The sequence below is a fragment of the Setaria viridis genome, chromosome 4 (assembly GCF_005286985.2).
Source record: "Setaria viridis chromosome 4, Setaria_viridis_v4.0, whole genome shotgun sequence".
Lineage (NCBI taxonomy): Eukaryota > Viridiplantae > Streptophyta > Magnoliopsida > Poales > Poaceae > Setaria > Setaria viridis.
The window spans coordinates 28417518-28428953 of record NC_048266.2 but is presented as its reverse complement, the minus strand read 5'-3'; the positions used below and the strand labels follow the sequence as shown (position 1 = coordinate 28428953).

General features: G+C 48.7%; 2 protein-coding genes across 2 annotated transcripts; both read left to right on the top strand.

Moving 5' to 3' along the window:
- Positions 1-1824: 1824 nt before the first annotated feature.
- On the top strand, positions 1825-4035 carry LOC117851998 (berberine bridge enzyme-like Cyn d 4). The gene has a single exon (XM_034733916.2). It carries the CDS (start codon positions 2229-2231, stop codon positions 3846-3848), a length of 1620 nt encoding a protein of 539 aa, XP_034589807.1. The 5' UTR covers positions 1825-2228; the 3' UTR covers positions 3849-4035.
- A 4310-nt stretch (positions 4036-8345) lies between these two features.
- On the top strand, positions 8346-10274 carry LOC117853861 (berberine bridge enzyme-like Cyn d 4). The gene has a single exon (XM_034736141.2). The coding sequence runs from the start codon at positions 8346-8348 to the stop codon at positions 9912-9914; it is 1569 nt and encodes a 522-aa protein (XP_034592032.1). The 3' UTR covers positions 9915-10274.
- Positions 10275-11436: the final 1162 nt, after the last annotated feature.

Here is an 11436-nt window from a genome sequence, read left to right as displayed (position 1 = left end):
CGGCGGCAGCGGCAAGAGCAGACGAGCAGCTGACGGATGATTCTGGTAGGGATAGAAATTGGGCACAATTTCGGGCGGGGCTCGGCTCGGTCCCACCTGCTGTCATCATCCTCTGAGAACCTCAAAGCCGAGCAGAAAGGCGAGCCGGGGATGTGGTTTAGCCGAGCCGAAAGTTGAGCCTGGGTGAGGTCAACCATGCGGGAACTGGAGCACCGAAGCGGGGAGTCCGTGGGTCGTGGATCGGTGCGCTCTGTATTCGTTCTTCCGCGAATCAATCTTGCTTTAACGGCCCACCACACTTCACCGCTGCTTCCACACTACATGTACCGTGCGTCTGTACGGACACCACGCTTGACATTGCAATAATTTTTTCGTTCAAAAATTTTGCAGGAGCACTGCTATGTTATTTAAGGAGGAGAAACAAAAAAAATCCTTACATGATTGATAGATAAACAAAGTAAAACATGCATAAATCATAGAAAATTCGGAAACTCTGGACCACCCTAGGCCCTCTCACAGATTATGATCTCCATCTTAATTTCTTGCTCAACTTGAACTGTACTCATCCGGCGGCATTCAAAAGTGTGTCAATTTTGTTCTTTCCAAATGTCCCAAGCCGTTTACATGCATGAAGATCGCAGCCTTGACACGCCGTATTTGCTTTGGCAAATTTGCAAGCTCATCTTTCCACCAATCAACGACATCCTGGTTCTGGCATGGTACTTGAATTAGGTCCCTGTGAGGCTGTGACCAGACACGAAATTTGTCCCAAACAGCCCTGGCGAAGCTACAGTGAAGGATGAGATGCGCTGCCGTTTCCTGGACATGCTCACAGAGCACGCATGTTGGATTACACGGTCAGTTCCTCACGCTGAGTTTATCTGCAGTAAGTAGCTTGCTCTGTACAAGCAACCACGCAAAGAATTTGTGCTAGCTTGCCCTCTGCCTGTGCTTTCCAAATCGATTCCCCACTAAAGCTGCATGGTTTTACTAGCAAAAATTTCCCAAGGTTTTTACTAGCAAAAATGTGAACTCTGTTAAAAAAGAAGAAAAAGGTGAACTGATCGAGGCTCAGCGGGTTGTAGTAGTTGAGAGTTGAGACATTGGCAGCAAGTGAGACCTATCTAGCAAGGGATGTGCATATCCGCATGTCATAAACAGCATGCGGAAGCATTTCTTTACGGCCATATGTTGCCTGGACAGGAATTTCTCCCACGTTCTTCATCCATCATCAGTGAGCCTGCATCCTTCCTCGAACATATATCCGTGAACACTCATATCCATTTCGCGCTGTCATCCGTGCCGCGGATTGTCTTGTACAGATAGGCCTCTTTTGTTCGGATCGAATATTAAGCACCCGGCCGGCGTATATTTCAGAGAAAGGGCCAAACGTTGCCACTGCACGCCGACTGCAACTTTAGGCGCCAACCTCCAACTGATTGATTCCTTTGTCTGTTTCAGTCCAAGTGTTTACACAATGCAACCAGCAGCTACCAAATACTTTATGTCCAATGGAATTCCTAGTTTATGTTATCACTTGTACGACCATTACACCGCGCACGCTTCACCGCGTCCTGTAGTTTCATGTTACTATGCAGCCATAGACAATTCCTTGGGAGATGAGGGCATAAAATACTGGCACAAAACTAACCTGCAGGATCAAAGAGTGGTTGACTGTTCTTGACAGTACGTAGCAGTGAACGATGCCAATCTGGATTCTGTGAGCGCTCTGTCGTAGTTTACCTCCTGTTTTCTGACTTGGATCTGGAGCTCAGACCCTCATTAATACCGACCTTGGACGTGATCGAGGCGCCGTCAGCGACAGATGCTCACATGTCGCGTATCTCACGACGATCTCATGGCCTAGAAAATTGCTATAGTACTGTAACTGTAGTACCAGTGTATACTATGCTACTCTTCTTCAGTCTGCACACGCAGTTCGTCCATGCATGTAAACTTCAATTCACGGGCCATTCTATCGTCTCCGGCCAGGTCGGTTGATCCCTTCCGACCGTCGGAATAGTTGACCCCGCGGCTCCTCCGTCCACCAAGGGCTCAAACTAACTGGCACGAACCCCAGAGTCACAAGTCATAGCTACTCATGCACGCAGCTTCGTTCCATGTCACTACACCGGCCAGTAGAGATCAACTGCTACATATAAAAAGCCTCCGATCCAGAGAGATGAACAAGCACTGTTGCATTGGCATTGCAAGACGAAGCAGCCAAGATGGCAACGTTCAGAGGCCTAGCCGCACTAGCGCTCATCCTCACCTTCTCCTCTTGCTGCTACCTCACCACTCCAACCTCGGCTACGCCTAACTCCGACGGCTTCCTGCAGTGCCTGTTGGGGAACATCCCCAGCGGGCTCATCTACACGCAGGGCGCGAGCAACTTCACCGACGTGCTGGCGTCCTCCGTCCATAACCCCAGGGTCTACACCGGCGACATGGTGCGGCCGCTCTGCATCGTCACGGCCACCGACGCCTCCCACGTGCAGGCCGCCGTGCGCTGCGGCCGCGCGCACGGCGTGCGCGTCCGCGTCCGCAGCGGCGGGCACGACTACGAGGGCCTCTCGTACCGGTCCCTACAGCAGGGCGATGTGTTCGGGGTGGTCGACCTCGCCGGCCTCCGCGCCATCACCGTCGGCTCCGACGCCGTGTGGCCGCTGGCTCCCACGGCGTGGGTCGAGTCCGGCGCGACGCTCGGGGAGCTCTACTACACGGTCGCCAAGAACAACTCCGAGGTCGCGTTCCCGGCCGGCATCTGCCCGACCATCGGCGTCGGCGGCCACTTCAGCGGCGGCGGGATCGGCATGCTGATGCGCAAGTTCGGCCTCTCCATCGACAACATCCTCGACGCCAAGCTGGTGAACGCCGATGGCGACCTCGTCGACCGGGCGGCCATGGGGGAGGACCTCTTCTGGGCCATCCGCGGCGGCGGCGGCGGGAACTTCGGCATCGTCGTGTCGTGGAAAGTGAGCCTCGTCAAGGTCCCGTCCACCGTCACGGCGTTCAACATCGTGAGGACGGTGGACCAGGGCGCCATCGACGTCCTGACCAGATGGCAGGAGGTTGGGCCGACGCTCCCCTTCGACATCAACATGCGGGTGATCATCATGGGACAGCAGGTGACGTTCCAGTCCCTGTACCTCGGCAAGTGCAGCGACGTCGTGCCGATGCTGAGCAACCTCTTCCCGGAGCTGGGCATGACGGGCGGCGACTGCCTCGAGATGACCTGGCTGCAGTCGGTGGTCTTCTTCAACTCCTGGAACCCCAACGCGCCGGTGGAGTCGCTGCTCAGCCGCGGCACCAGCCTGAGCACCTTCACCAAGAACAAGTCCGACTACGTCCGGCGCGCCATCGCCAAGGACGATTGGAACAAGATCTTCCCCTGGTTCGCCATGGACGGCGCCGGGATGATCATCCTCGAGCCACACGGGGGGTTCATCGGCACCATCCCGGCGTCGGCGACGCCGTACCCGCACCGGAGCGGGGTGCTGTACAACATCCAGTACATCACCTTCTGGCCTTGGGGCAACGACGGCTCGGCGGCGACGAGCTGGATCAACAACTTCTACGACTTCATGGGGCAGTACGTGTGCAAGAACCCGAGGGTGGCGTACGTGAACTACCGGGACCTGGACATCGGCGTGAACACGGTGGTCAACGACGTCACCACGTTCGACGGCGGCAAGGTGTGGGGCGAGAAGTACTTCGCCGGCAACTTCCGAAGGCTCGCCGCGGTGAAGGCGGCGGTGGATCCAACCGACTTCTTCAGGAGCGAACAGAGCATCCCGCCATTGGTCCAAGGCAATCGTTGGGGAAAGCGTTTGGGCTTACACGAATAGTGCGAACTCTTGAATCTTGAAGTGATGTAACTTCTGTTTCAGGTCGTTCCGTTGGTATGAGCCGGTAGTGTAGAACCTAAGTACCTGACTGTTTCTGAATGAATGAGGACAAGAATTGCACGCCTGCACGTACTTTTTATGAGGAAACACAACACGCAGTGCAGTCTGTTCGACTTCTGTTTTTTAATCTGAACTGCACATGGGTTCTCCAGAGCTCTCGTTACGTCCTTACTGTATAGAGCGCTAGAGCCTACTCGTATTACTTGGTCTCCGATCACAAATATACTCCTTCCATCCCAAATTATTATTCGACTTTCTTAGGTACATAACTTTTGTTATGCATCTAGATATACGGTATATCTAAATATGTAGCAAATGCTATGCACCTAGAAAAGCCAAAATGAATAGTAATTTAGGACGGAGGGAGCAGGTCTGTCTCAAGCTCGCTCGTTCTGATAAGTTAAATATTTTTAACTTGAAATCAATACATAGAAACATAGTACTTATGCAGATTGATAATATAAGGTATATTTTATCTTCTATATTCACACAAATTATACATCTTTCTTCACTAGTCTAATAGACAACTCAAGTGCGAAAGTCAAAACTCATAAATGCAGCTTAGGACAACTACTCTACTGTTGACATTGCAGGGAAAAAATGGCTATGTTCAGAAGTTTATTTAGTGCTTGTTCTTACAACATTATTCTCTTCTTAATTATTACTTCTCCTTTGCATTTCCACCTCCCTCTGATGGCTATGCCGGGCAGCACTTGTAGTCTAAAGGTACGTTTGGTTCCAAGGACGGTGTGGGATGGGACGAGACGATCCTATTTTTGAAGATGTTTGGTTTGGAGACAAGTGAGATGGGATCATCCATGGAGGGGATTATTCCCTCCAGATGTGGAACACCCCCATTCCTCCAAATCGAGCGGATGGGAGCGTCCCACTTCCTCCCCATCTCTCTCCGTGTTCCTCCATCACCTCGGTTCAACGGCGGCTATAGACTCACGCGACAGGGTGGCGCCGACAGCGTGAGACGAAGACGGCGGGGAGGAGGCTGGTGGGGCGGAGACCCGCGTTGAGAAGGCCGGTGTTGGGGAGCGACCGCGTGAGCTGGAGGCCGTCGCATGAGCTCCTCCAGTGAGCTGCCGCGCGAGCTCCTCCATCGGGAGGCCACATGAGCTCCCCCATGGATAGCCGTGCGTGCTCCTTCAGTGGCTGACCGCGAGAGAGAAGCTGTCGAGGAGGAGGGAGGAGGCCGGCAGGGTTAGGGGAGGTTGGGAGGAGTTCACCTGAGACTGTTGAGGATGCCGGTGCGAAAAAGATGATAAGGGAAAAAAAAAGTCGGTAGGAAGAAGATGATAAGGGGAAAAAAGAAATGATAAAAAGAAAAGGAAGGTTTGGGATGATAGATGGGGGACCTTAAATGATAGATGGGATCCACAAAACACTGTTGTTAACGGTGTCAAAAACTTCATCATCCATCCCACCAATTGCCAACAAGATTAGGCAAAATCACAATCTAGGAACAAATGAGCAGAACTTTTAATTCATTCCCTATGTAACCTTTTTACACGAAGCGAGAACGAAAGTGCAAGTAGAGTGCTATGTGTACGTGTGCCCGCCTCTCAGAAGGACTGGGCGGTGCGGCTTTGGAGGACGGGGTGCTTCAACTGGTATCAGAGCTGACCCTCGCGGTTGCGCATACGGGTCAGTGTGCGGGCATGTAGCACATGACGCGTGTGGGCTCTGGACGGGACACACAGCATGGCATATGGTGCCGGCACTGGATGTACGGTCGTGCACTAAGAGGGAACGTTCATAAACATCTGCCCAAGTGTGGATGAGTTAGACCAACAAGGACGTCGGATTGTTTGAGGGGGGTGTATGTAACACCCGGTCCAATTTGGTTGATCCAGTAGTGGCCCATGAGCGCAGGTGCGCATGTTTAGTACCACCTTGCTAATTGAGCAAGGGTGGAGCCAACTTATAAGCCTTTGTCTTCCAGCCATAACACTTTCGGGTTAACCCTTTTACACGAAGCAAAGCGAATATGAAAGTGTAAGTAGGGTGTTATGTATACATGTGTTCGCTCCTCGGAAGGGTTGGGTGGTGCAGCTTTGGAGGACAGGTGTTACATTCCCCTTTAACAATCATGCAATTCAAGATATCACAACTAAACAATCAAACATTTCATAAATTTGAAAGTTGGTAATTTCAAGTTGATTTTCTAAGAAACTTTAAATTTCTATTTGAAAGTTTGAACATGTTAATATTGAAATCAGAAAAACAATTTTACCATTAAAAAGCATACAATGCATGAATTCTTCCTGAACTTGCAATGAACTTGCACTCTCCTTGTGCTCTCTGTTCCTTGAGGTCATCCATTAGGCCCTTAAAATCAACTTTCAATGTTGCTTCACCTCCACAATTATTAGTGCATGACTCCAACTTTTTGTAATTTTACATTCTTGTATGGTCAAGCATAACCGAAGAGGGAAACATGGCATGGATTAATTGCTTCATGCTTGTTATTCTCTACATCCTTGAATATAGACCTTTTTCGATCCGGCATAAGTCAAATATTTTAAACTTTGGTTATGAATTAAAAAATCCGCAAAATTCATAAAGATTGACCGTGAAATCAACTACACAAGATTTAATGATTCTATCTGAAATAATTTTTTTGATATATTATTGGTCAAAGATAAATATTTCACTTAGAATAAATCTAAAAATAACTATAGTCTAGGAATTTGGGATGGAGGAAGTAATTAGCAAAGTTGTTCCCGATGTTCAATAGGCTCTAGTAGCCAGACCATCGTCGTATATCTACTTTCAGGTGATGCAACCATTCGAGGCTGCAAAACTGATGTCTAAAGTAATGTCCATATAGCCAAAAAAAACTAGAATGGTTAGTAGAAAAGGCAAAAATGAGATCGGGTTGGAGAACTAGAGGGGTCATGTAAAGCAAAATAAGTTAATATTACTAATTGGAATCTTCACGAAACGTACGAAATAAAAATATAAAAATCCTAGCAATTTTCACAAAATCGGAAACATGTGTCCATTAGATCTACCGTATTTTCCAAACTATTATCCACCTATGTAATTATAAAAATAACCTAAAACAACCTCTTAAATCTAACTAAATTATCCGCCTTTGCTACTAAAAAAATCTAAAATGGCCTCCTAACTTCATCTAAATTACCCATATGTGCAATTAATAATAATTTAAAATAAAGTCATAAAATTTTATATAAATTTCTCACATCTATCATTATAAAAAATAACTAAAATTAACCCCTTAATTTGTAATCAAATTACCTAAGTATGTCATTATTAAAAAAACTAAAGTGACACTTAAATTATGAACCTAGTTACTTATGTATATCATTGTTAAAAAAAAGTACACCAATATATAACTCTAAATTATCTATTTCTGCTATTGACAGTATAGAAAATACTAACTTAAAATATACATGCACAATGTGTGTTATCACGTATAAATAAATGGAGGAAGGGACAATAATACCGATTTTCATATTAAAAGCATAGCTCAAACAAATGGTTCAATTAAATAATTTCACATATGGAAGAGTGATGCAAAGTGAACAAAGAAAGACTATAAATATGGATAAAAACATGTACGAAGATGAAGATAATATACTAAATATCTGTATAAGTATTGTGTTAGAGTATTTAACAAATTAGAGAGCGTAAGGTAAACAATTTTTATTATTAGCTATGTGACCTTATTTGTTCATGAATTTCTAGTATTTATGCCTTGCAAGATTATTAATCCGTGCATAGCACAGGCTGATGGGCTGGTACTATCTAACTTAAGATTATTAGATGGTGAATACCACAATTTTAACTATTGTTGAAGGTATCAGTCCTTTTAAACAATACTTTAGTTGAAGGTATCACAACTAAACATTCAGACTTTGGAATCGAAAGTTTGAAAATATTTACTCGAACATATAGAGAACTGGAAATTTCAATTTGAAAGTTTGGATATATTAGTGTCAGAATTGCAAAATCTGAACCTACAAAGTTTACGATATGTTAATTCTTCTGAAACTCTTAGAGTAGCCATTTTACCTATGCTTTCTCCGTTCCTTTTGCTCATCCACTGGGGCCCTTGATTTCTATTTTCGAAGTTGTCTCTGTTTCACATCCACGTTTAGTACTGCATGCCTCAACATGATTTTGTCTTTTGACCAACTCGAACATGCCCGTTCCTCATCACCAGCTTTACCGCGCACGACCTCAAGAAATCCCGTCCCGGCACAGACCCTGTAAAAACGCAGCGTTTGACTAGTTACCTTCCTCGATATAGAGTAGTTACCGAGTGGTAACTCCGTCTCTCCTCCATCAATCGATCGATCCGCGCGAGTAGGAACCGGAGAATGAAGCGAAACTGCCCATTCGAAGCCTCTATATAAAGCTCATGTCCTGTCCCTTTGGCCACCCAACACTGCAAGCTACACAATGGCGACATCACGGGCCTCTGCCTTGGCGCTCCTCCTCTGCGCCTTGTCGGCCTCCTGCCACGTCGCCATTTCCGGCCCGCCGTCGTACGCGCCCCCCAAGGATGACTTCCTCTCGTGCCTCACCAGGAGCGTCCCCCCTCGGCTCCTCTTCGCCAAGAGCTCGCCGGCGTACGGCGCCACCTGGTCGTCCACCATCAGGAACCTCAAGTTCCTGTCCGACAAGACGGTGAAGCCGCTCTACATCATCACCCCCACCGACGCCTCCCACATCCAAGCCGCCGTCGTCTGCGGCCGCCGATACGGCATGCGGCTCCGCGTGCGCAGCGGCGGGCACGACTACGAGGGCCTGTCGTACCGGTCCGACAAGCCGGAGCCGTTCACCGTCGTGGACCTTTCCAAGATGCGGCAGGTGCGCGTCGACGGCAAGCAGGCCACGGCGTGGGTGGACTCCGGCGCGCAGCTCGGCGAGATCTACTACGCCGTCGCCAAGGCGACACCCAAGCTCGGGTTCCCGGCGGGCGTGTGCGCGACCATCGGCGTCGGCGGCCACTTCAGCGGCGGCGGCTTCGGCATGATGCTCCGCAAGTACGGCACCGCCGCGGACAACGTCATCGACGCCAAGGTGGTGGATGCCAACGGCAAGCTGCTCGACAGGAAAGCCATGGGCGAGGACTACTTCTGGGCCATCAGGGGCGGCGGCGGCTCGAGCTTCGGCATCGTGGTGTCGTGGCAGGTGAAGCTCGTGCCCGTCCCTCCCACGGTGACCGTGTTCCAGATCCACAGGGGGGTCAACGACGGCGCCGCCGACCTCATCGTCAAGTGGCAGCAGGTCGCGCCGTCGCTCCCCGAGGACCTCATGATCCGGATCATGGCCATGGGGCAGGACGCCATGTTCGAGGCCCTGTTCCTCGGCACGTGCAATGACCTGGTCCCGCTCATGAACGCCCGGTTCCCGGAGCTGGGCATGAACCCGACGCACTGCAACGAGATGTCGTGGATCCAGTCCGTGCCCTACATCCCGCTCGGCAAGTCGGGCACCGTGAGGGACCTCCTGAACCGGACGTCAAACATCAAGGCCTTCGGCAAGTACAAGTCGGACTACGTCCGGGATCCCATCCCCAAGGCCGTGTGGGAGACGATCTTCACCTGGCTCGTGAAGCCCGGCGCCGGGGTCATGATCATGGACCCCTACGGCGGCAGGATCAGCTCCATCGCCGAGGACGCGACGCCGTTCCCGCACAGGCAGGGCATGCTGTTCAACATCCAGTACGTCAGCTACTGGTTCGGCGAGGGCTCCGCCGCGCTGCCGACGCAGTGGAGCAGGGACATGTACGCGTTCATGGAGCCCTACGTGACCAAGAACCCGAGGCAGGCGTACGTCAACTACAGGGACCTCGACCTCGGCGTCAACAAGGTGGTCGGCGACGTCTCCACCTACGAGAGCGGCAGGGTCTGGGGCGAGAAGTACTACAAGGGCAACTTCGAGAGGCTCGCCAGGATCAAGGCCAGGGTGGATCCTCAAGACTACTTCAGGAATGAGCAGAGCATCCCGCCACTGCTCAAGTGATGAGGATGCCGCTGCTAGATCGACCATCGATCCATCGACCGCGCCAAAGAAATAAAGGGACGACGAGTCGTGCTTGATTCAGTTGATAATTAGATTTGATCCTGCATTGCGCGCGTTGAGATTAAGTTGCAGTGCATGGAGAGTAAGGATGGCATTATTTCCCATGGCATATAGGAGCCGGTCCAAATTGTGCTCTTCCAAGTAAAATTAGATAAGGGTATGCGAATACAGTGTGTGCTAATAAAGTTCTGTTTCTTTTTTAGTTATGTAGGCACTAGCAGCCTGTTACTTTTCCACATCATGTACTTATGTTCTTCGCATCCAATTCATATGAATGTGTGATGACGTTTTGTTATATCTTTTGCTCATCTATCTGTGACATGGTCGCCAAACTTACGTTGTTACTACTTGTGCTGAAACATTTGTGGAATAGTTTGATATATGATATACCTCACTTAATCCCCCAATGGTAATACACCTTAGAGCTACAAGAGAGAGACCGGGGGGGGGGGGGGGGGGGGGGGGGGGGGGGGGGGGGGGGGGGGGGGGGGGGGGGGGGGGGGGGGGGGTTTAAAATCTTGATGAAGGGTCAGGTTGTAGTCGTGTTAACCAAAGATCAAACTACTAGTGGCTAATAACAACATGCATTAGAATATTAGACCAAGCAAACTGAATCAGTTCTTGGAGATGCTCTATAGCATATCATGCACATCAATGTAGCTGCCGCATATGATTTCTGTTATATGGCAGTAGTGAACTAATGAGGTGGGATGAGAAAGGTTATCTTAAATAAGATACAGTTTGAGCATGAACAATCAATCATTAGAAACTGTATGATACTGTATTAGGATGGAGTTATTTCTTAGATACATGCATGATGCTTTGGGTCAGCTAGAAACAATTAATTATTCGAGAGTCCTTAATAAAAATACTAAAATACGATGCATCAGTAGAGTTATACAGTTCTTGTAGTCATATGACAGTTTGGAAATAAGAAAACAATAAAGTGGGAGTACAGTGCTTATCGATGGCACCAATAGAGCCAAGCATGAGAAGTTTCATGCCTTTATGTATAATTTACATCGGACTCACTAGTTTCAGGAACCAAGCATGAGCAGCTCGCGAGCTTTCAGCTTTGTGTCAGACTTGATCGGTGCTCAATGAAGTAGTGGAAGAATGATTCTGTTTCTGTGAGATATCTTTGTGACATGTAATAGGACCAGTTTGACACAACGTGCAAATTATACTTTGACTATACTTTGGTGTGTGACCAAATCAAGCGTCAACACCCACATTTATAATATTTATAGCTAAAGAATAGGTTTTGAAATATGAACCTAGTTATATGATTTTCATACACTAAACATACTGTATATAATTTGACTAGGTATTGATGCATCTTCGAACGGAGGTAGAGTAAATGATAGGCTCATCAAAGTTGGAGCGGCATTTGATTTTATACCACTCTTGGAGTGTCAATTACTTGTGTCATTGATACGTGGGACGTGGGACCAACTGGATT

Coding starts and splice junctions, on each gene's coding strand:
- LOC117853861 (XM_034736141.2), top strand. CDS start 8,346: ATGGCGACATCACGGGCCTCTGCCTTGGCGCTCCTCCTCTGCGCCTTG.
- LOC117851998 (XM_034733916.2), top strand. CDS start 2,229: ATGGCAACGTTCAGAGGCCTAGCCGCACTAGCGCTCATCCTCACCTTC.